The 23,387-nt window shown below is 53.4% G+C and overlaps 1 protein-coding gene across 1 annotated transcript in view; it reads right to left on the reverse strand.

The window, feature by feature from the left end:
• Window positions 1–1,386: 1,386 nt before the first annotated feature.
• The window catches only part of POLR1A (RNA polymerase I subunit A), a 63,391-nt gene continuing 41,390 nt past the window's right edge, over window positions 1,387–23,387 (reverse strand). Inside the window, exons 11-24 of the mRNA XM_019623754.1 lie at window positions 22,314–22,396; window positions 19,693–19,858; window positions 18,593–18,814; window positions 17,529–17,743; window positions 15,406–15,573; window positions 14,337–14,472; window positions 13,716–13,873; window positions 8,290–8,416; window positions 6,879–6,992; window positions 6,001–6,306; window positions 4,901–5,101; window positions 3,518–3,635; window positions 2,806–2,970; window positions 1,387–2,438 (exon numbers count right to left, since the gene is read on the reverse strand). Of these exons, the coding sequence (XP_019479299.1) occupies window positions 2,338–2,438; window positions 2,806–2,970; window positions 3,518–3,635; window positions 4,901–5,101; window positions 6,001–6,306; window positions 6,879–6,992; window positions 8,290–8,416; window positions 13,716–13,873; window positions 14,337–14,472; window positions 15,406–15,573; window positions 17,529–17,743; window positions 18,593–18,814; window positions 19,693–19,858; window positions 22,314–22,396 (2,280 nt within the window). The 3' untranslated portion in view covers window positions 1,387–2,337. The remainder of the gene's footprint in view (window positions 2,439–2,805; window positions 2,971–3,517; window positions 3,636–4,900; window positions 5,102–6,000; window positions 6,307–6,878; window positions 6,993–8,289; window positions 8,417–13,715; window positions 13,874–14,336; window positions 14,473–15,405; window positions 15,574–17,528; window positions 17,744–18,592; window positions 18,815–19,692; window positions 19,859–22,313; window positions 22,397–23,387) is intronic.

A 23,387-nucleotide genomic window follows, 5' to 3' on the forward strand; every position in this document is an offset into this window, starting at 1 on the left:
CTTTCTGACTCAGACAGAAAATGTTTCAAAGACTCACAGGGGTACTTGTAGGAATGCTGGTAGTGTTTTGACGAGAATCCAGAAAGGCGAGATTAAAATACTTAACTGTTATAAGCAAGTAGGTAGGATGTTGACACATGAGAGGCTGAGAACGTCCAAGAACAGGGAATGGCTACGGCACCTCGGGGTTCTGAAAAAACTCACAGCTTCCATGAGGCCCGTGAGCCCCCCCACTCTCTCTCTAGTCCACTTGGATTAAAAAATGGTCATACAGCTTGACCCAGCCTCTGCATGCATTTTGGCTTGGACCAACTTGTCTCTTTCACAAAATCAAATGTACCCTCAGAGAAAGAGCATTTACAATACTGAGACTAGTTTAAAGAATACACCATCTTAAAAGCAAAGGAGGCCACCCCGCGAAGCTTCTGAACAAAGAGAACCACTGACGTGAGCGTGTAATCCCTTACAGGGAGCAAGGCGAGATTCCTGGTCCAAGTGAAAGCTCTGGTGTTTGCTTACAAATCAAGAGTAAGGTATATCCCGGGACAGAAACACGTATGAACAGGAAACACGTGGATGGATGGGGCGGGAAAAGCAGGGGGCCATCACCTCACTATTCACACAGGTCAGCGGTCTGGCTTCAGTGTGCAGTCATAGCCTGTCTGTATTCTGGGCTTGCTCCTTCACCTCTGTGCCCTCGGTGCCTGGGTGGGGCTGAGCTGTGACTTCTGTGCTTACGTCTGGCCTTGGAGCCATTGCAACCATCTGAATCTGTCCACTGAGTTACCTCCTCCAAGGACCTTCTCCACAATTCTAGTATAAATAGCCATCATCAACTAGTGAATCGGCCCTTCATCTCCAAGAACACACAGCTTCACCTGTGGTGCAGCGTCCCATGGTGACCCTACTTCCTGTGCACTTGGAAGCTGTCCATACTCCTCTGTACCCCAGCCCTGGTGAACCCTGTTTCTGCCAGGTTTTCCCCAGTGCGGGCATAGGAGGCCCAGGCTCGGCTCCGTCACATGCCTGGAGGGAGCAGTATGGTTACTCTCCCAAAGCAAGGCCTCCCTTCCCACTCCACACACACACACACACACACACACAGAGCTCTTTCCCACTGGCTTCTGCCCTCCTGGCCTCAGGGCCAGAAGCTAGAAGCTAGTTCTGGAAGGGGGATGCTGCAAGGGCAGGCAGGCGTCAGAGGAGGGTGGCGCTGTGGGAGCTGAGCTCTCCTCCCACGTCCTCTGCTAAGAAAAGGAAGAGGACCCAAGGTGTGACTGTGCTGAGGAACCCCAATCCTGAGCTCTCAAATCATAAATGCAGAAACCATAAACCAAGGGGGGGGGGGAAACCACCAAGTTAAAAATTTTTTCCCCTTCTAACCGCTAGTTTCAGTGATATTTATTACTCAGCCTGAGCTGGAATAACACTAGACAAAAATAGAAACAGCCTCTGGTTTTACAATGCCTTTGTACAAGTCCTCTGACTTTTCTGTTCATGCCAGGGCCCCTTGTTGTGGTGCCAGAGGTCAAGGAAGGCCGGACGACCTCGGGCAGAACAGGGCCTGCAGAGAGGGACATGGGCCTCAACGCTGGGCTCAAGGCAGAGCCAGGGAAAAACAGACAACAACTCGTTCAAACAGAAGCCTGGCTGGCGACTTGGGGTTTTATGTGTGGGGGTGAGCTGCGGGGGCCCTGGAGAGACCGGCCCCAGACTCAGGGCTGATATGGTCTCGAAGGACATGTGGCCACATGCCAGCAGGGCCAGGGCGCTGCCCCAGGCACAGAAGCTGGGTGGGTAGAGGTGTGTGCCACCCTGTGCTTGGCCCAGGGAGAGAGCCTGGGGTGGAGAGCCTTTGGGAACTGTGTCCCCAGGGGCAGCAGCAGCAGGAAGACCAGGCTGTGGGGCAGCAGCCTCCTTGTTCCTGCTCAAGTGCCCAGTCCCTGGCTGCTCACAGCAACAGGCCCTCACCTCCCTACCCTGCAGGGGCCGAGGATGTGCCTCTGTGGCCGCCGCAGCACAGGGGAAGGCCCTGTCCCCCCACCTCCCCCAGGGATTCGGGGCACTTGGTGAACCTTGTTTATGCCCTGAGATGACAGAGGGCAAAAGGGTGAGCAATGCAACCACTTCCCCAGTGCAGCTGGTCCAGCCCCAAGGCCAGCTGCTTTTTAGAACCCCCAAGTCACTGCTGCGCTCTGCATCGTCCCTTTGAACTGCCTGGGATTCTGGTCTCCTAGTCCTCTCGTGTGAAAGGCAGGTCAGGCCAGGCTAGGCCCTCAATCGGGTCCTCTGGGCCCTCCTCCAGGCCAGGCCAGGCAGACGGTGCTGTGGTAGCCACTATCTCAGGGGCTGCTTGAGGTCGAACAGGCCTGTCCCACCCCTGACGACCTTCCCAACCACGAGGCAGGCTGAAGGCGACCTCAGCTCGTCATGGGATCCTGGGAGAGACACGGAGCACTTGTTAGGTGGTTGAGGGAGACGTTGGGGGTGATGTGAGGGGATGGGGGTCTCGACACTGAGGCTGGGCGATGGGCACCGTGGAGGCCGCGAGGAGCAGTCCAGAGTCTCAGAGGCCGACTAGGCTACATGAGGCAGCGCTGCTTCTGCATCTGAGAGAGGAAGGCCCTCTTCCCTTTCCTTAAAAATGCAGAAGCGCTTTCCCGTCTGTTGTCCACCCCTTCCCAGCTGCTTCCTACAGCAAGCTTCCAAGATCTCCCTCGCATGGAAGGTGGTGCCTGAGGAACAAGCCTATTTGCCCAAAGCAGATTCAGGAGACAGGCCAAAGACACCTGCTTGCCCACTCACCCATCATGGTGGCCTGCTTCAGGAACTGGAAGCTGGTTTCAAATGTCATCTGCTGCAGAGGGGACGAGTTTGACTGGATCCCAAAGCGGTTCAGCGGCTTGTAAACACCCTCGAAGCACATGTAGTCGGCGACCAGGGAGAGATGGCGGGGATCGACTGCAATGCCTGTCACATGGGCATCAACATCAGAAGGATTAAACAGTGACAAGGGGACAGCTGGGGTAGCATCACCTCCTGACTAAGTCAGCGCACGGGCTCCGGGGTCAGGCCGCAGCCCCATCACTGATTCACCTAACTGCTTAACCCCTAGCCTCGGCCAGGCAGTCCCTCCCTTCCCGCTGGTCTCTACTGTACATGCCACACTCTGCTTCCACCCAGCATCACAGGAAACACAGATGTCAGGCTGGCAGAACATGAGAACCTAACAGCATGGTTTCCACTTGGGAACTGAAAACCTGAAGCAGTATGGGGCCAAGGTATCCAACTGGAGGTTCCTCAGAGGCCAGAGGACAAGAAACAAGGGGAGGCTCTCGGTGATGGGACTCACCACACAAGAAGGAAACACAAGTTACCCTGGAGGCCTGAAGTTACCCCTCCTCCACGGTCATTCTCAGGGTCTCCCACAGGCCACAGGCTCACTACGCCATACTTCACTTCTGCGGTGCTGGACTGACACTGGAATCTCCCGACTGCTGTGCGCAGTGCCTCTTACCGTACACGGCAAACACGTCCTTGATCTCCCTCTCGATCACCCGCAGCGCGGCCTCGATGCCGTACGTGCTGGCCATCGCATGGATATCGTTGGAATAGAGGCGGCGCAAATCCAGAATCTGGGAGGAAGGAGGCATGGATTTGGAGGGCCTGGCCTTCTGCTCCCTTCCGCAGGCATGTCCCACCCAGGCCACGCTCTGTCCTTGTCTGGCAGTGGAGCACAACTGATGACAAAGTGTGCTCAAGGTAGCCCAGGATTATGGAAAGGAAACTGTAAGCAGAGCTGCTGACAGGATGCCCACAAGGCCCCGAGGTCTGTCTCCTCATAACCAGAGCTGACAGGTAACTCGGTACCCACTTTGGAGTCAACAGGAAGAATGGTATTTTTTGTTGTTGTTGTTGTTGACTTAACAGGAAGGAAGACCTATTTCCTAGGATCACGGCTTCCCCTTGGTTGGTTGCAGAGGTACAAACATGGGCACATGGAGCAGGGATGGGTCAGCTCCATGGGGTCCAGTTCAGCCATCCTGGAGGCCCTAGGTGGCTCCCTGCTATGGCAGGTCACCTCCACAGGAGACCTCAGAGATGCTGGTGGCTTGTCTGGCGTAGTTTAAACACACCCCATAAGTGCGACACAGAGCTCGCCCTGCAGTGGCTCTCAGGAAGTACGAGCCTTCTCTCTTTGACTTTGGAGAATTTGGTGAAAGGCTCCAAGGAAAAAGGGGTGTGTGTGGGGCAGCTGTTGTGGGGGGAGAAGTTTGGAGGTGGGAGAGCTTTGAAGGCTTGGTGTACACTAGAGGAGAGTGGGCTGGAGGGGTCCCGGCTCCTCGGTATTCTGTGGGGGAAAACATTTGTTGTGCACAGGGACTGAGGGATCTCAGAAGTCTGGGGGACTCGGCGAGGTGGGAGGGACCAGGAGAGAGCTCAGAGGAGAGGTCAGACGTGCTGGTGGAGCAGGAGCGCAGGCGCCTCTGCCAGTGCTGGGCATCGAGGGGGGTGGGGGGGGGACACACCTCTATGCCCAGGGCCTCCATTACCAGATAAAGTAAGCAGCTCCCAGGCCAGCAATTCAGCAAATTATTTCTTACAACTATACTTTAGGAAGGTTTCAACTTCCAAGGAAAAGCAACTGTATTCAGATTAGTTTGGGACACTCTGGGTTAGGTCAAGTCAAGCAGGTTTCTGGATTGCAAATCTTAACTAGGCTCATGTGCATTGTAGATCCCCAAGTGGTAAGCCAGGTCATGCAAACCGGGTGTGTGGACACTGGGCTGAGAAAGCGCCAGTGGGAAAGTGGCTGAAGCCTCGCCTCCGAGTGGCCCGAGGCTGAGACAGCGTGAGGACGTGTGCCAGGCCAGCAGACAACCTGGAGAGGGACACGCACCTCGGCATACTTGAATAGCTCTGGCAGGTTGATTCCTTCTGTGTTTAAGACAAGCTCCTTCTCGTTCCTGTTGGTGGTGGTTTCATTCAGGAGGCACCTCGTGATGCCCTTGGTTGCGTAGATGACAGCAGTGTGAGCCAAAGACACCACCAGGGAGCTCATGTCACAGTTAATCTTCATCAGAGGGAGCTTCACTGTCACCTGCAAGAGGAGAACGAGCTGGGCCAGGGGACATGGCCGCCCCCAGCCCCGCCGAGGGGGCAGAGGCCACGCTGACCAGGTCCCCCGGGACACTCCTCCAAAGCCCTCCTAGGAAACATCCTTGGCTGGGGACAGGGGGCCCCGCTGGGGCGAGCTGGGGCAGTGTGTCTGCACACGCAAACACTGGGTAGCTTAACCAACTACACACAGCAGCCATCTCCAGTCACTCAGACTTAGGCGAAAACAGTGGAGTGACACTGTCACAGAGGTCAGTGAGAATGAGGAAAATCGTATTGCTCAACATTGCCCTGATATCCTTTCAGTTACCACAAAGCATAACACACACTGTCTCGTGTGTGTAATCCTTGTCAATGACTCATCTACACCAGCATTTGGGAGCCACTGAACCGGATCAAAGGAGAGGAAGGAAAAGTCACTCTGTGTGTAGATGTGTAGGCATCCGAACCACCCAGCCTGTGAGGGAACTACGCCATCCTGAAGGTGGAGACCAGGGGCCACCCGTGTAAGGAACGAGGTATTCCTGCTGCCTCTACAACCACTCTGACATGTGCTAACAATCTGTTGTACTGAGGACTGAATGAGGTGACACGTTATGAAAGTACCCACAGGCCTGGCAGATCAGACCCCACGCACAATGTTCTTGAAAATACCAGAGAGGTGGTCCCCTGCGGGCCTGAAAGTCAAGTGTGTGAGGCCATGATTTGGGGCAGAGGGTTCACAGCTGCCACCAGATTCTGAATTTAAAGGATGTGGGATTAAAAAGAGAGCAACCAACTGTCACAGGCCCCGAATGCCACGCCACCGGTGGGCAGGAGGTGCCGAGCAACACGCCCCACCCACTCGCTGCCCGGCCCCGCAGTGGTGCCGACAGCACTGACCTGGCACCACAGGCTCTCCTCGGTGTCATACTGGTAGTCCTCGATGAACGGGTGGGAGTCACGCACGGCCTGCACCCGGCGCTCCACGGCCTCGGCTCCCTGGGGCTCCTGGCTGCAGCTGGGTTTCCGGGACTGTCTCGGGGGTGCGATGGGGGGCGAGTCCTCCTCGGGGCCCGCGCCCACGTCTTCATCCTGCTCCTGAGCCCTGGGAGCGCCTTCCGCAGGGACACTTCCTTCCTCCTGCGCATCCTCCTCGTCGTTGTCGTCCCCCGCCTTCTCCTCCTCTTCCTCACTCTCATAGTCGACCTGGCAGGGGACGGAGGGCAGGCCGTGTCACTGGGGTCTCACCACCCGCCCAGATGCCTGCTCCACGTGGCCCGGGCTGCCCGCCTCTGCCCTCCCGCCAGTCCTTCCCCTAGGAATGCCGCCTGCAGGCTCCATGCTCCCTCCTCACCCTCACCTTAGGCTCTCTCCTGTGTATTCCCTCAGCCCCTCAAACCTGCCCTTTGGTCCTTGCAGCCACCATGACAGTAGGGGACTGGTTTGGGGGAGGGGAGGGAGGTATTATGTTTCATTGTAACAATAGGAGGAAGCCTGACTTTGTCTCCTTGCCAAAGGCCTCTGGTCCTTGAAGCTGATTCAAATCCAGGGACAGCCAGACCCGAAGGGCAGCCCTGGGCTGGCCCCTGCCAGTGCCTGCCCGGTGAACACCATCTTCTCAGCTGAGAGGTGTGCTGGGCAGGCAGGTCTTGCTTCAAGGTTCCCGCCGGGTGCCAGCAAGATGCAAAGGTGTGGCCTGATGCATCAGGGGATGGCCCCTGAGGTGTGGCGGAGCAGCGGGCAGGTGAGCACAGGCCTGCACCCCAGCAGCCCCTCACCTCCTCCTCCTGCTGCTCCTTGCGTTTGACGTCAGAGGCATCAGCATCTCCCTCCTCAGCTTCGGCGTCCACGACATGCCCCTCCTCTTCCTCATCGCCTTCCCGCCCTTCCTGCTGTGTGAGGACGGAGGAAAAAGACGCGCTCCAATACCTGTGCCTGGCGCATCCATCTGTCCACCCACCCACCTGGCCACTCATCCATGTACCCACCCTTCCACCCACTTACCGTCTACCCACCCTCCCAAACCAATGCATCCCCCAACATCTACTCTGTGCTCGTACTGGGTTCCACGCCTCCTTCTCTTCAGTCTTCATCTTTACATGTACCACTTGCAAAATCTTGCACTTAAAAATTTTTTTCAAGGAAGTACCAAGGCTTTCCAAGTCATTAAAAGAAGATGGTGCAAAATATTGTTCCAAATATTTTTGTTGTAGGTGGAGACGAAAAGCAAAGGTTGTCTTGGTGGGTATCGAGTATTTTAAAAACCAGATATATACCTTTTTCCTTCTGACCTTGGCTCTTAGTTTCTTGGTCTCCTTCTTGGTGATTTAAAAATAAGGACTGGGCAGCCTTTTAAAGGCAGCCCATCTGTGCTTGAGTGAGCCAACTGTTACACGTCCATGGCAGGAGACCCAGAATTTTCTCTGGTCTAGACCAGTTCCTCATTTTATGAATAAGGAAACAGGCCCGGAGAGAGAAGGTAACACAGCTGAGATCACCGAAGGGGCAGGGACAGTACCCGTCTTTGCTACAACCCCACTTGAGCAGGCTCCACACAATGGGCACAGCCTACTGCTGCGCAGCTCAGCGACACTCAGGGACCTGCCCCCGCATGGCCCCAGGTTTCCTGGCAAATGAGGTGTTATCATTCCTGGACTATTTTGCCTCCAATGGCTTTTCCCTGGCTCCTCTTTTTTCATCACTAAAGCCCAACTTCCCTGCTTCAAAATGCCTCTCTGGTCCCTGCCAGTACTCCATGGGCCTCAGTTCATTTGGCCTAGGTAAGTCAAAGGCAGAGCAAAACGAAACTGAAAAAGAACTTCCAAAAGCCAGCCCAGAAGGTACCATTACTTTGAGTCTACCCTCAGGATAAAAAAATCACTTACAGAGGGGTCCTTAAGAGCAGACAGATGGATGACCTGGGGCCCTGCCCAGGGCCAACCAGACCATGCTGACTCCCGTGTGGCCTCCACACCCGAGAAGTCAATGTTGCTTCTCAGCTCTGCACAGCAGATAAATGCTAAGGTAAGTGGAGAGACGGGCCAACACCAGGAGGGGGCTGAGGAGCGCTGAGAACAGTCACAGAGCCTTCTCAGGAGAGAAGGCTGAACAAGCCACCACCCCACGTGCTTTCCAGCCCTGGGACCCTACCTGTGTCAGTCCCCAAGGGCCCGTGGGGAACTCACTTACCTGATTCCTCTCCGACTCTCCAGTGTTGTCTACATCCCGTTGGGTAGCTCTTCGAGTGTTCACGCTTCTGAAGGCTGATGCTTTGTTATTCTTCTTTCTGATGGCTTCCATCAGAATTTTAAAGAATCTAAAACGAGAAGAAAGCCATGCAGACCTGTTCAGTACCAGTATCCCCATTCTCCCCTCGCTGCAGGGGCGGGATGCTGTGTCCAAGGATCTCATACCCACCTAGGCTGATGCTGGGATTTATACCTGAGATGAGACCTGGCCTCTTCTATCACCTCACTTTCCCCCCCCCCTCTTGCTGTTTCTGAATGGCTTATGGCAGTCAGAAGGAACAGCACTTGGCAGGCCTGGTCTGATACGTGCCCTGCCACTCCTAAGGAGTGTGACTTTAAGCATAAGTCTCCAGAGCTTTAATTTCCTCACCTGTAAAATGTGGCTATTAGTATGTATCACGCAATCTTTTTTAAGGATTGGAAATCACGCTATGTTTGATATCTGTCACAGGGCCTGGCAGAGTGGGTGCTCAGTAAACAACAGTTGTTGGTGCAACTGTGGGTGTCGTCTAGCAAGGATGGCAGAATGTACAGTAGGAGGGGAGTCCAGCCAGGACTAGGACCTTCCCCCTGCCTGCAGCACCTCCAGGAAGAAGCACCACTCTGGCCTGACCACTCCTGTTTCCTTGGTGTGGGAGCCACTGACAATTTGATGAAAAAACTAAGATGTGAAAATGCTCATTAGAATTTCAAAGGCAGTGATAACTTACTTTGTGGCAATAAATCATGTCAACAGATTAGAACCAAACCAATTTAAAAAAACAATTTTAAGGAACGCCCCCGGGGCCCTTCTCGGCCCCTGGGCCCTTCCTTTCCGAGTAACTAATTTTTTTTTTCCTTTGGGGCCTCACCCACCCCCGCACTCCCTGCTTTTTTGTTCATATAATCTCTTGCCTGTCTTCTTCATCAGGCCATAACAGCATACCAAAATGGACTGCTTTTAATTATGCCAAGTATAAGGTCCCTCTCACGTCCAGCCAGCCATCCTGTATTCTCTGAGTGCCTCTAAGGTGCCCGACATGTGGCCTGGGCCAAAGCAAGGATGAAAAACAAGAGCTGAGAGTATTAATTTTAGAAGCAGGCAGATCAAATGTTTACTATTTTGCTCATAAAAAAAAACAAAAAAAACTGCCACTCTTCCTCCTCATTATTTTTTAACTTTTAAAAGTTAAAAAAGTACATGGTTTTGCCAAGGGCAGGAAAAAGGCTCCTCACCCACTAATCTGGGGAAGAGTTTGGTCACTAGGCACTGGGGCCAGGGATGAGACGGCCAGATTGGGGGTGGGGGGAGGCCAGGCTTGACTTTAGAAAGATGCATTCTAACTGGGAAGGAGAAGCGGAAGAGATGTTTCTGAAAGGTCAGGTTCTGGTTCAAGTCCCCGTTCAACTAAAGGCCTGGCTCAAATCTGTACAGTGGGACCATGCCCACCTCATGCCTGAGCCTACTGCACAGAGTGGAGGAGATGAAAAGAAATGGACGGGGGTGCGGAAGCACTTAGCCTGCGGCTGGATGTAGGAGCTCTTCATTACTTCCCTCTGCTGTGGGGCTGCTGCTCTGAATTATCAGGTTCTCCTGGCTGGTCACTCTGTGGTGATGTCACCCATCTGAGGCTCCTTCCCCCAGCAGTGAGTCCCCCACGACTGTCCTCAACCCCAATTACACATCTGCTCCCACCCACCCCTGTGCATTGTTTGGGCTCATGCTCAAGCCATTGCTCTGCCAGCAATTTCCCCAGCCCTTTACCCAATACTGGAGGTGCGCCCACCCCCGCAAGGCTGGGTCTCTGTGCAGATGTAATTCCCCCAAGAGACCCTCCCTAATCTCCCCAGTTAGGAATACTTTCTACCTTGCCTGCCTCTTTCGGTGAGCAGGACAAAATGGACTGGCGGACAAAATGGGAGAAGTTGACCAGTAAGTGGTGGAAATGTCACCAGTGTGCGAGAGTTCTGGAGGTGCAAACAGTTTGCCCTTCTGTGACTTTTCCAAGAGCAAGGGAACTGCACGCCCACAGCGAATGTGCAGTTAAGGTTTTGCTATTTGTCAGAAAGTGGCAACTGAAAGGGACCAGAAGGGGTAGGCTGCAGAGAAACCTCCCATCCCGCATAAATAATTACAAACAGAGAATATGACCCTTGGTTGTTTCCGAAAGTGCCTGGCAACAGCTCCACCATTTGCTGTTTTCAAGGTCAGACTCACAGAAGCCGTAACTGCAGACTGCCCATTCGGTCATCTCATGGCTGGCGAGGGGCAGGAGGCCAGAACTTAAACCCCGACTCCTAGCTCAGTGCTCTTTCTACTTCACCCCCACCACCCACCAGCCCACCTTCTGGATAATTTACACAAATATCCAAAGTGACAGGCGACAGTACAAATATCTAAGGGGCTTCCAATGCTTCTATGTCTCCATCTGGGAAAGTGCCACTATGTGTCTATTTTTTTGGTTGTTGTTGTTGTCTTCTATCTGTGTCAAAATAGTCTCATGAACCCTTGTGCACTGTTGGTGGAAATGTAAAATGGTATAGCCACCATGGAAAATAATATGGAGGTTTGACAAAAAATTAAAAATAGAACTACCATACAATTCAGCAATTTCACAACTGGGCATCTATCTGAAGAAGTCCAAAGCACTAATTCGAAAATATATCTGCACCCCTATGTTCACTACAGCGTTATTTGCAACAGCCAAGATACGGAAACAACCTGAGTGTCCACTGACAGATGAATGGATAAAGAAAATATGGTATATACACAATGGAATACTACTCAGCCATAAAAAGAATGGAATCTTGCCATCTGCGACAACACGGATGTGGATGGACCTAGAGGGTATTATGCTAAGTGAATTAAGTCACACAGAGAAAGGCAAATACTGTATGATTTCATTTATATGTGGAATCTAAAAAACAAAACCAAACAAAACCCAGACTCACAGATATAGAGAACAGATGGGTGGTTGCCAGAGGAGAGGAGAGTTGTGGGGGTGAAATGGGAGAAGGGGGTTAAGAAGTTCAAATTTCCAGGTATAAAACAAATAAGTCACAGGGATGTAATGTATAGCCTGGGGAATACAGTCAAAACTATTGTATTAGCTTTGTAAGGTGACAGGTGGTAACTAGACTTATTGTGGTGACCACTTCACAGTGTACACAAGTGTTGAGTCACTATGTTGTACACCTGAAACAAATATAATATTACTGTACGTCAATTATAACTGAATTAAAAAAAAAGGTTTCAGATTCCACCACCGGGAAGGGAAAAAGGAAAAAAGGAGAGGAAAGAGAAAAACGGGTGGGAGGGAAAGAAGGGAGGCGGGAAGGGGAGGGAGAAAGGGAAGAGAAAAGGCTTCTTATGGGGGTTGTTCCTCTTCTGAAAGCACACTCACATTTCCTGTGGTCTGTAAGAGGCCTTCATGTGGCTGCTTGGCTTCTCAGGCCTCACAAAGGTGGTCCAAACCACACCCCAGGCCCGTGCTGCGGCTTCTCATCTTTAGCTCACGCTACTGAAGTCACAGCTTTGTTTCTGTTGTGCTAATGCACACAGCTTTGTTTACCACAGCTTTTCAAGTGCAGGAGCAAAATACAGCCCAGGAGTTGAAAAAAACATTTCACTGCTGGGAAGAAGCCAGGGCTGTCCCTCATCCAGAAGAAATTTTTAAGAAGTGACGGACTGTCAGCTCTCCCAAGATTAAGTACAAAGAACTCTATGCACAGCCTCATGCAGACCCACCTGCTCGGCAGGCCTCAGGTGACTAGAAATGGGGCAGTTCATCCAATTCCACCTGCTCTTGGTAATTCTCAAGAGGCCGTGTGATCCTAATTCCCATTTCTCAGAAAAGGGCTGCCTGGCCGGCACAAATATGCGGGGCCCTTGGGAGTTACGTTCCTCCCCGTTAATTAATGAGCCGGCAGGCTGCTGCACAACGGGTCTCCTGTGACCTGGCCCAGCGCCACGAGAGCACGGGGCCCGCCTGAGAACCAACCTTCTTTACCCAGGCGCACAGTGATACAGGTGTTCCCCGAGGCCTGGCAGCAACGACTTCACACCGGGTTCACACAAACCAGGACAGGACCTGCCTGGTCAGTGACCCCCGTCCAAAGGGCTGAGCTCACATCCAAGCTCATCTACAGCAATACCCACCATCCTAGCCGCCACCTGCTCAGAGGGCCAGCTTGAAGCCAGCTCATCTTCAGGTGCGGGGAAGGAAGGTCCGTGGCAGGGCAGGCACCCTCTCCCCATCACGCTGCCTCGTGACCTGAGTGCGCGTCCCTCAGTAAAGGTTTGGGAAACAACTGAACACAGTGGCCCTTCTGCCTCTACTCTACCGTTGGTGCTCTATTTCTGAGCAGCTCCAGGAAGACCTGACAGCTGGTCCAGGGTTAGAGGTCGTGGTCGGTGGCCGGTGGCCAAGTCCTGCCGACACATGGGATCTATTTGGGTCTTACCAGGCTGTTAAAAAGATACGAATTAGTTGAGGATGTTTTAAAAATTAGGAGGCTTCTTATTTATAAAAGCAAAAGCCAAGTAACCAAACAACCAAAGGCAGAAAAAAGAAGGGGGGCGTGGGCATGTTTCTTTTTTTTTTTGACTCAGAAGATCTGGCCCACATTTCCGGCCCCTGGAGGCAGGTTCTGCACACTCAGGTCTGCTGGGGGCCTCCCAACCCGCTTCACTGGGCTGTTATCTGCCCAGCCTGAAGCCATTCGAGTTTGCACTCCACAGCCTGGGGTCAGCTGGCAAGTCAGAAGTGCTTTGTTGACTCTTCCTGGCTCACCCGACCCTAATATGCCCTCTTCTACTCAACCTTCTGGCCTGTGCTTTTCAAATGTCTAACAGTGACTTGAACTTGAGAGAAAAAGGATGTTCATTCTCCCAATCAGAAGGGAACCTGAGTTTCTCCATAAGAAGCTAGAGGTAACCCCCACTTTAGACCTGGGGTTTAAAAGCAGCAGGCTAATGGCATACTGTTCATTATTAACAGCATATAAATGTATCAGGAACCACATTATGCTGCCTGGAATCACATCATATCAAACATTACCACCACATGCTGGTCTGACATTACAGCAGTACTGCTGCAATGGGGCTCAATTCTCTTTACGGTACACATACTTCCACATTTTAAAACCTACAAACCCAAGAAGACTCATCACCCAGAGAACAGGGTTTAGGAAGTGGTGTGTGTGGTGAGTGTAGTCACACACACAAACCAATGGTGGGATGAGGTTTCCAGATGAGGCTGCAGATCCTGCTGTTTTCCTAAGCACTTCCTGTGAAGAACTATTTTCAGCAAATGCACCCCAATCTCCGGGACTGCTACAGCCAAGGAGGGTTCAAGAGCAGCGACAAACATGGCGTTGAGTCCTGACCTTGTTTCCATGAAGTGCAGGATGTCCTCAGGTTTCAGGAACTTCTCTTGCTGATAATATGCATGTGGCAGAAACTGAAACCGCAGCTGGTACACCCGAAACTTGTTCTGTTTTACTCCCATACTGAAGGACTCCTGGACATCAATTTTGTGCAACACCTAGAACCAGGTAGAGAGAGAGCCCAACTTGCCCTGGTATCACGGGACTGAGCAACACAGGTGGGTTATGGGAAACCCACGGGCTTTGGGGGACAGGGGCTGGAACCACTGGCTAAAACCCCAAAGAAACTCCAGTGAGCTCTGCTGGTGTGGACTCTCTGGTGGCAGGGGACCCCACAGCCTGCAGGTCATCCCCAGAGTGGCCCAAGGCTGCGGAGAGTGGGCTCCAGCAGGACTGGTACGCTAATCCAGGAAGTCTCTATTTTTAAGGCACATGAGACCACTGCAGAACTAATGATTACTTTTCAATCTTCCTGACCCATCCCTGCTCAGCACTTGGCAGAGAAAGCTTCCCTCTCACTGACGGGGGTCTGAGCCCAGAGTCTGAAGTCAGCAAAGCTGTTCTTCATGGATGGGAGGGTGCAGGAAAATGCCTGGCCCACAGCGGTTCAGAGACAATTACCTCCCCTAAGCACACCCTGGTGAGCCGCCTCTTCAGGCTTTTCACTCGCTTCAGTGCTTTCTTGGTGTTGAGCACGGGCACACTCATCGTGGGTGTCTTGATGTTGGCGCTGGCCACCATGAGAATCTCCCTCAACCTGTCATAGAACGAGGACACATCTGATCAGAAGAGGCACCCAGCTTCCCTATTTGTGTGAGGCCTTTCTTATCAGAGTTCTCCGGGATCTGAGAGAGACCTGGGGATCTAAGCTGAATCACAGAGCCCCCTCCCCCCGCCCCTCCTGCTCTGGCCCGTCAGTTTCCTCTATTGGAACATAGCTTCTCAACAACGGGACTCTTATTCTTGTTTCCTGTTACCTGTGATTTGCACACAGTGGGTGCTTACTAAGAGCTTGTTGAATGAATGTGAGACATGGGAACGGTAACTAGTGTCTGCAGGCGCTCCTACTGGGTGCAGCACTGTGCTCCAGGCCTTGCTCATGAGCTCAGTCAGCCTGCACAGCCTGACTGCCCAGTGTGGTACCCACAATCCCCCATGGTCCTTTGTTCCACAGGTGATGACCCTGAGGTGGAAGAAGCTGAGGAACCTGTCTGAGTCACTGCTAGACAGTGACTGGGCCAGGCATCAAATGCAGGTGGTTCTGACCCCCGTTCTTTTCTCTTGCCCACTGGCTATCATCCTGTATATAGGATGCAGACATTTACCTGAAAGGCTAGGGCCACTTGGGTCATATTCTAGGTGAAATGGTGCCCCGGAGCTGGGCATGCAGGTGGCCTGCATGGAGCTTATTAACATCTTCCTGAGTCCTAACCCCAGGAGTGTGCAGATTTACAAGCATCCCAGGTAACTCTGATACAGAAATTGCAGAGGGATAAATGGGGATTCTAAGACGTCTGGGCACTAACCCAGCCATAGAAACGGCACAGAAACGCCAGGTTCCGGAAATTCCAACCATGATCCCCACTTTGATAAGACCCTGTCTCTCAGTCATGCACACACTCTAATCAAATGACTTCTTCCCCAGGAGTGGGTTAGGACAGACCCCACCCCATGCACCCTTGTAGCCCACCTCGGAATGCCCAGGGTGACGTTCATCTCGCCTCTGCCGGCAAAGTGGAAGGTGTTCAGGGTCATCTGTGTGGAGGGCTCCCCGATGCTCTGGGCAGCCAGCAGGCCCACCGCCTCACCTGGCTCACACAGTGAGCGCTGCCACTTCAGCTGCAGCAGGGTCCTGAGACTGGAGGTGGGCAGGGGACAGCAGGGTTAGGAGCACAGGCACCACCCACCTGTCTGTTAGGAGGTGTCCACACCCCCTATTCCCTCCCCCTCTTTCTGGTCTGGTTTTTCCTGACAAATGATCCTTTTAATCCTCAAATTCCTGCTAGTGGTCCTGAATGTCCTAAATACAGCACAGGTCCCAGCTGTGTGGCTAAAGCTCTAGATGTTCATGATCAGACTGTCCACGCTCTCTCTGAGAACGTCATGTATCCACTCTGTGCCAGTTTCAAGTCCCCTAAGCAGTGAGAATGTCTGAGCTCACTATTTACAGTTTCTTTGTTAATTCTTTTTCCCCACTAGCTGTGACAGTTTGGAGAGGGCTTCTGCGGTACAAACTAGGAAGAGGTTCACTAAGCAGTTATGAGGATGCGGGGGGGGGGGGGGGGGGGGGAGGCAAGGGGGTGTTTATTTTCTTAATTAGCGCAACCGGCTGCAGGCCAAAGCGCAAGTATGAGCGCTGTACAATTCTGTCATTTACTAGCCATTCTTCCTTTTAAAAGTCACAGGAATACTCTAGAACCCCTGCACATGGGACAAGGAAGGGCTCAAACGATGGGGACTAAGTGGATGAATGTGTAAATGCAGAAGCAACAAAACTAGGTTTCTATGTAAGTTCTTCGTAAAAGTCAGACTTTTTCACTAACATGATGTGTCTTCTGTCCCAATTACTTAAAACCAGTGAGCTTTGAGTGTACCTCAGTATTCCTGACAGGAAAAACTTTCAAGTACTTCCAGGACTTTGGAGTTGCACACAGAACTCGCTGCTTGCTAAAAGGTCTCCTGCAAGATCCACTGAGGCAGAACGGCTGTGCCGTCTTGGCCCTCTGAACTCTGGCATGCTCCCCAGGGCCAACCTCTCCCCTTCCTGATGCAGCGCAGCTTGAGGGAGGACCCACGTGGTCCTTCAGAGGGTGAATGGCAGCACTGAGCTGCAGGGGGGCAGGTGAAGGGGGCTGGGGGACCCGGTCTTCCTCCTGCAGGCAGCTTGACACCCAGTATGACTTATTCTATCTGGGAATCTCTGAGGCGTGGCTGGAAAATCTACTTTAAGGGGGAAAAGAGAGAGCCCTGTCCCTTCCCTTCAGCTCTTCCACCCAAGCGTTTGTCTTTGCTCGTTGCCTCTACTGAGTCCCAAGTCCCTGCTGCAGTCCCTGGGCCCTGTCGGCCTCTCCAGGTACCTGGCAGGTTTTACCAGACAGGATGGGCAGCCAGGCTGCAGCCCCCGATCTCACTCTTCTAGTGCCAATCAGCTCAGCAGGCCAGGCTTAGTGAGCTGAGCAGGAAGGACCTCCACAACCCCTCAAGGCCAGTTCCCAGCAGGCATTCCTTGGGGGCACTGTTGATGTTTTAACCCATTGTGGCTCGATGCTGGTTCATGCCTGGCTTCCCACCTGCTTAGATGACAGGGTAGTTTTCCTGTTGTACTTTTTTTGTGTGAATGGGTCTAAACGGAGGACTCCATGTGGTCCTTCTTCTTTAAGCCTTCGAAACGCAACACTCAAAGGATCACTGGTCCAAACCCTTGCAAAAGGCTGAGACATGGGATCATGGGGCAGTGAATGATTTCATCTGGGTCACAGAGTAGGCAGCCACTGAATGGCAACCAGATTCCCTGACCCTCAATTAGCCTCACCCACCACACCACACTCAAGAGAGCGGTCCTTTCTTTCTGTAAGCCTCGGTTCCAGCGAAGCACTCCTCGGTCTTGGCCCAGGTGGGGGTGTCCACTCCTGCCTGCCTGCTCTTGTCTGTCCTGGAGCCCCCAGGGCTTACAAGGGGCCCTTCTGTTTCACTTCCCACCCTCCTGCTGGAGTCTGGAACCCAGGAGGCTGCCCTCTTCTGGAGTGGGTGGGGAAGGGCCTGAGAGCAGATTTTTCCCTCTGCACGTCCCCTGCAACAAATCAATGTCATTACCTGTCGAGAGAGAGCTTCGATTTCTCGTAACTCTTCTCTGCTTGAGATGCCCACTCACAACTATAGTCGTCCATCTTTTTTTCAAATGTTTCTGACACCGATGCAAAGTAGATGTCTGGGCGCCACACAGACAGGCTGGGGTCAGGACAAGGGGCCGCCTTCTTCTGGTACTTCCTTCGGCTCTGCTCATCTAACTCCTCCCACATCCTCAAAATCTGAAAGGAAGGGCGGGCCTCAGCCACACCGGACGACCCCAGGCAATGGCGTCTTTTCCTGGGACATCCAGCAGGCAAGGGAGGATCGAAGGCATTGGCTTCAGATGAGATGTGGGGAAGACATGGAATCCTGATTGCAAGGAGAAAACCAGCTCCACATTTAAAACAGGGAGAAGCCAAAGCCGTCCTGGGGCGCACTGCCTGACTGTGACTCTGAGCTCTTCGTCCCACTCAAGCACAGGCAGGGTGACCAGGTCGAGTAAAACGGGGCACTGTTAATAATAATGCTACGACAGGAGGCGAAGCCAGGACTGTTCTAGGCCAACCAGGTCAGTCGCCGTGAACCAGGTGACTGGTAGATCCCTGTCTGCCCCTATCCAGGCTGTCACACACCCTGTGCCCCAAAACTGTCCCATAGTAGCGGCTTCAAAGTGCTCTCCTGCCTCTCAGCTCCCAGCTGTGTTTGTCTAATGGGAAGCCCCGGCAGCAGAGGGGAAGGTGAGGGAGTGAAGCCCTGCATTGACACCCCCCCAAGGAGCCTCTGAGTAGGCCACACGCCTCCAGTGAGGGCTCCTGTCCAGTGGCCTCTGCCCACAGCGACCTCCCTCTTCCTTCATGCCTGGGGTGGTGAGAAACCAGTTACCAGCCCATTAGTTTCCTCAAATCCTGCCCACGCCCTTGTAGAGTCCCCTCCTTAAACTGCCATTTAAGGAACGCCATGTGTTTCCTGACAGATTTCATTATTCCTTTTATTAGGAAAACAACCCCTCATTCCCTCACCCCCTGACTGAGGCCTGTATGCGCCAGGCACTGGGGATATAGACCCCCCCACCCTCCACCCCAACTCACCTGGTGAGTCCCAGGGCTGCGGCCGTGCTGGCTGGTGTCCTGGAGGTTCAAGGCCTTCACAGCTGCCTGAACTTTCTGGGAATAACTCAAGAAGGCACCCTTCCTTGGCAAAGCGTTAGAATGCTTGCTCTGCCATTTTTTGATGCCTCTGAAGTGGCGAAGAGCTTTTTGGGGATCTGCTCTGGATAAAACTTCATGGAGATGCTTCGATTTCATTATTACCTAAACAAATAAACACACCACACACAAGACCAAAGAGATGAGGGCATGACCCAAGGGCCATGTTACACAACTTCACGGGACCAAGATAGCCTGTAGGGAGCTGTCATGACACCTCTCAGAGGGGCTGAGCACCCGAAACTCATCGGGGATTCACTTTGTGCAAACCAGACTTGGGAGCTGCTGGTCCCAGGGGCTGAGGGGAATATGGGAGAGAGAACGGCACACTCACAGCCCCTTCAGAACACAGGGGAGTTTCTAGGGAGAAAGGAGTGACGACCAAAGCTCAGGGCCAGGGGCCAGGATGGAAAGGAGCCAGCACCAACGACAACCTTCAACTCGGCCATCTGCTGTGTGACCTTGGATAGGTCACATCAGTGGCGGCAAAATGGGGTGACTGCTCGGTCAGCGGTGATGGTCATTTCAGGGGCAGTGCGGTATGGCATGAAAACCATGAGCTTGTGCGTCACAGGCCTGGGTTCAGATGCTGGCTCTGCCAGTCACCAGCTAGTCACTGGAGCCCTGATTCTCAGCTACCTCAGCTGTGCAATGGGCAGAGGAAGGAAAGCCTCCCTCCCCAGGCTGCAGTGAGCATGAGAACAGACAGAGCCTACAATGTGCTGAGTTAGGGCCCCCGCACAGGGCAGGTGCCCCCAAACAGCAGCTGCTGCTCTAGCCGTGTTTGTGCCTTTCTGCCATCTCGAAGTCCACGAAGGGGATATAAAAATTGCAAGTGTTTCACGGTATCAACTGGTGCTTTATCAACTCTTCCCACTCCGCTTTTCAGTGGCCACTATGACTGGATGGCAAAGTTTGGGGTGCAAGGCCCACCGCATAGCCCCAGGCCCACCACCCCAGAATGCTGGGCGTCTGGCACCGACCTCGTAGTTGCTGGCGAGGAAGGGGAACTGCTTGGGCTGCAGGAACTGCGTCTTGGGGACGTCCAGGCCGTCCTCCCCGTACAGGAACTGCACCACACTGCCGTCGCTGTCGCGAACGGTGAGATCATACTGGACGACCAGCCCCTCCAGGTGCTTGATGATGCACCTGCATGGAGACCTGGCTCAGGGCCCACGCTCTTCACCTCCCAGGGCAGCCTCTGATGGGGGCCGGGGACGGAGGAGGGAGGAGGTGGGAGGTAGAAAGGAGACTGCTGTCCTGCAGCCAAGCTAGGCTCCAGGACAGGCTGGCTCCAAGGCCCCAGGCTCTGAGCTATAGCATCTCCCAGCCAAGGGCTGCAACTGTGTGCCCGAGAGATTGGCTCCCACTGCTGGACCCTGGCTTCCATCTCCAGCCCCAGCTACTGGGACTACTCCCTGCCTTTCACTCCGCTGCATTGCAGAGCTCCACAGGGACCAGTGTCCTTGGATCCACAAGGTAGGCAAAGCGGTGGGGTCGTCTCCCCACCCAATGCTTCTCCAACGCTGTCAGTCCAGAGATTGTTGGGGACACTAGGGACCAAATGCTGATGTGATATCCCTAATCTGGTACCCTTTTCCTTTGGTCCTCCCCGTCGTCAGCTGCCTCCCTCAACCTTGCCCCCGCCACTGCTGCCCTATTGCTGGCCCCTTACCTTATCTCTGGCTACTCTGCCTCAGTTTCTCCTCCTGCCACTTTAAGAGAAGGTTTCCTAGGAGCCACTGTTCCCCAAGCTCCAAAGACAGAGCTCAGTGTTAGTCACCACTGTCTCCTCCTTGGCACCTAGCCCAGGGCCTGGCAAGGCTGGTGCTGAGCACCCACTTCCCCTGGGCTGAAAATGCCGATGTGTCAGTCATCAGCCCTCTGCTCCGCTCTGCTTATCTCACAGGGCTCCAGCTATCCACACAGCAACAGCCCCTCCAGGCTGCATACCCAGGCCTCTCCCAAGCTTCAGGCCTCATTTCTAAGGGTCCACTGAACGTGTCTCCTTAAACATCCTGCTGCTGCCACCTCATGCCTCCCACAAGTTCTCTCCTCTCTGTAGCATCTTGCTTTCTGTCAACTGTGTCACTGTGCTGCCACTCAGGCCAGAAAAGTCAGCTGGGTCTCATGCCTCCCTGCCTCTCATTCCTGCATTTCAGCCAATTATCCCGTGTCTCTGCCACATCTGCTTCTTCCTTCCCATTGCCACCCGCTGGAGGCAGCCTTCCAACCTCTGGCCTGGACCTCCGCCACAGGCACACGGGCTTCCTCCAATCCATCCTGTCTGAAGTGCTGTGCTTGCCCTCTCCACCATGAACCTCCATCGGCAGGGGGATCCCACAGGTGTCTGGGCCTTCTGTCCCACTGGCTGCTGCTTTTCCATTCCAGTTAGGATCCGGGCACCCTCCTCCTGCCCACCCTGCATTCAAATGGCCTCGGATACCCCTGCCTCACACATGGATTCCCCACCCACAGACTCAGCTGATCATGTGTGTCCTAACTTTTTTTACATTGCACATGTATTCTTGATTGATTTAAAACGACAGAGGTGGGGTGTCACCTCTGCTCATGGGAAGAATTGGCCGTGTGATCCATGCCCCCGAAAGGGGAGCTCATCTCCCTGTACTGAGAGCAGCCAGCTCTGCAGACGGGCTCCTCATGGACTGGCCACTCAGGTGTGTCTCCACCCTAACCCCATGGGCTGCAGCTTTGGGAGTCAAAGGGAAGGGACCAAAATGAGGGCTGCGGCTTTGGGGAATCGAGCTCAGAAGCAGGAGAAAGGACAAAGGTGGAGCAGACAGGCAGACCTGTGAGGGGGAGAAAGAAAGCGGCTCTGCCTCCCTCTCGGGCAGTCAGCTGGGTTCCCTGAGAGCATAACCTAAAACTGGGGCTGCAAGGCATGGGGGTTTATTTTTGCTGTCTCCTCCATTTCCCACCACCATTTCTACCAGCACCGGTTCTCTGGGCTCACAAAGAGCCATTATCATAAAGTCCCCACGGCAGAGCTGCCCGTGCTGCACCCCAGGGGAGGAAGGCTGGAGCACAGGGGTCTGCCACCCCGTCCTGCCGGGCACCCTGGAGTCAGACCTTGTTCAGATTTAAGCTTCATTCCCCCCACCTGCTCAAAAAGGCCAGTGAGAGTGGCTACTTGTATTCTTTCTTTCCAGAGGTGAGAGCAAACAAGCAGGTCTAGGCTGGGGAACCCGAGTGACACCTGTACCCGGAGAAACAGTAACTCCCACTACAGACTCACAGGCAGGGACCCTGGGCTATTGTCCTGGCCTACTGAGCCCTCCTAGCAAGGAGGACCAGCTTGTCACTACCATGACCTTTCCCCGTATCCATAACTTCCCTCAGGAAATGGCATACCCTCAGAACACAGGGGCCCTTTGTTTAAACCTCTGAGCTCATGCGCTACCAATCCTTTAGAAAGGGGAAGAATGTCTGCTATTTTCTGTCTCAGGCTAGCCACGGACATTTTAAAGTTTTTTTCATCCCAAGAAATCCCAAGTGAATCATCACCAGAAATATGAAAGATGACCGAGGTGAATGGCACTGGGCACCGATTCCATCCAAAGGCGGCAGAGCGGGGGCTTTTTACCTTTGGAGGTAGCCGGAGCGGCTGGTTTTCACAGCAGTGTCGACCAGACCCTCTCGCCCTGCCATGCAGTGAAAGAAGAACTCCTGTGGGAGAAGCGGGACCAGGTCCCGGGGGTGGCAGTGAGGACAGCGTGCTTCCGGAAGAGCAGCTCAGGCCCATGCCTCCGGCAGCCCCGCCTGACCTCCTAGGGCCCTTGATGGCTCCCATGGCCCCAGTGACCTCGCCCTCCCCTGTGGAGGCCATTGTCTTATCCTGCCAGAGAGCAGGGGGGCAAGTGGATGAGAAGGAACAGCTCCTGTTTTAGGAGCCAGGTGTGCCCCCAGCATCTGTGCATTCCATCCTCAGTATTATACCCCACACCCCATTTTCCAAACAGAAACGGCCCTCAGGCCTCAGCACTGTTCGGTTCAGCCCGCACCTCTGAACTCTGCTTCTGATGGTGTTAACAGGAGTAAGGTGTGTTTTCCAAACTTTCTGACTGCAACCCACAGTGAGAAATACATTTCCAACTGTAATCAGCAAGCACACGTGTCCACACATGCACATAAAGATACGTGACTCCAACTAGAACTTCATGAAACTATGCCATCCCTTACTCTATGCTCTCCGTACCGTCCTGTTGTTTCATTCCATAAAGAAATGCCAGCCACTATCTATTACAATGATTTCATGACTCAATGAGGGGTTGCCACGAGTTTAAAAGATTCTGTCTATCTCAGCGCTCCACCATCCTTTGCCAGAGGCCATGGATGAACACTGGAGTCTATGGGGACGAACGGAGGAGCCCCTGGCGCAGTCACTCGGTGGCCTTGAAATGAAGCGTCGGTCCTGTTCACAGTCTGGATTTGGTGGTCTGACCATGAGGGTCATCCTTGCAGGGATGCATCAGACCAGGGAACAAACGGTGCTAACATTCAAAAAGCCATTTCTGACAAGTGTGAGAAAACTCTTCGCTTAGGGGAGAATTCTGTTGTTGACCAAGGGAAATCAGACCTTTCCTATAGCTGGTCAGTCCTACAATGAAGGAGGCGGCTGGGAGGTTCTCTTGGGGGCCTTTGTGAAACAAATCTCTGT

The sequence above is a fragment of the Hipposideros armiger genome, unplaced genomic scaffold (assembly GCF_001890085.2).
Source record: "Hipposideros armiger isolate ML-2016 unplaced genomic scaffold, ASM189008v1 scaffold_561, whole genome shotgun sequence".
In the NCBI taxonomy this organism is placed as follows: domain Eukaryota; kingdom Metazoa; phylum Chordata; class Mammalia; order Chiroptera; family Hipposideridae; genus Hipposideros; species Hipposideros armiger.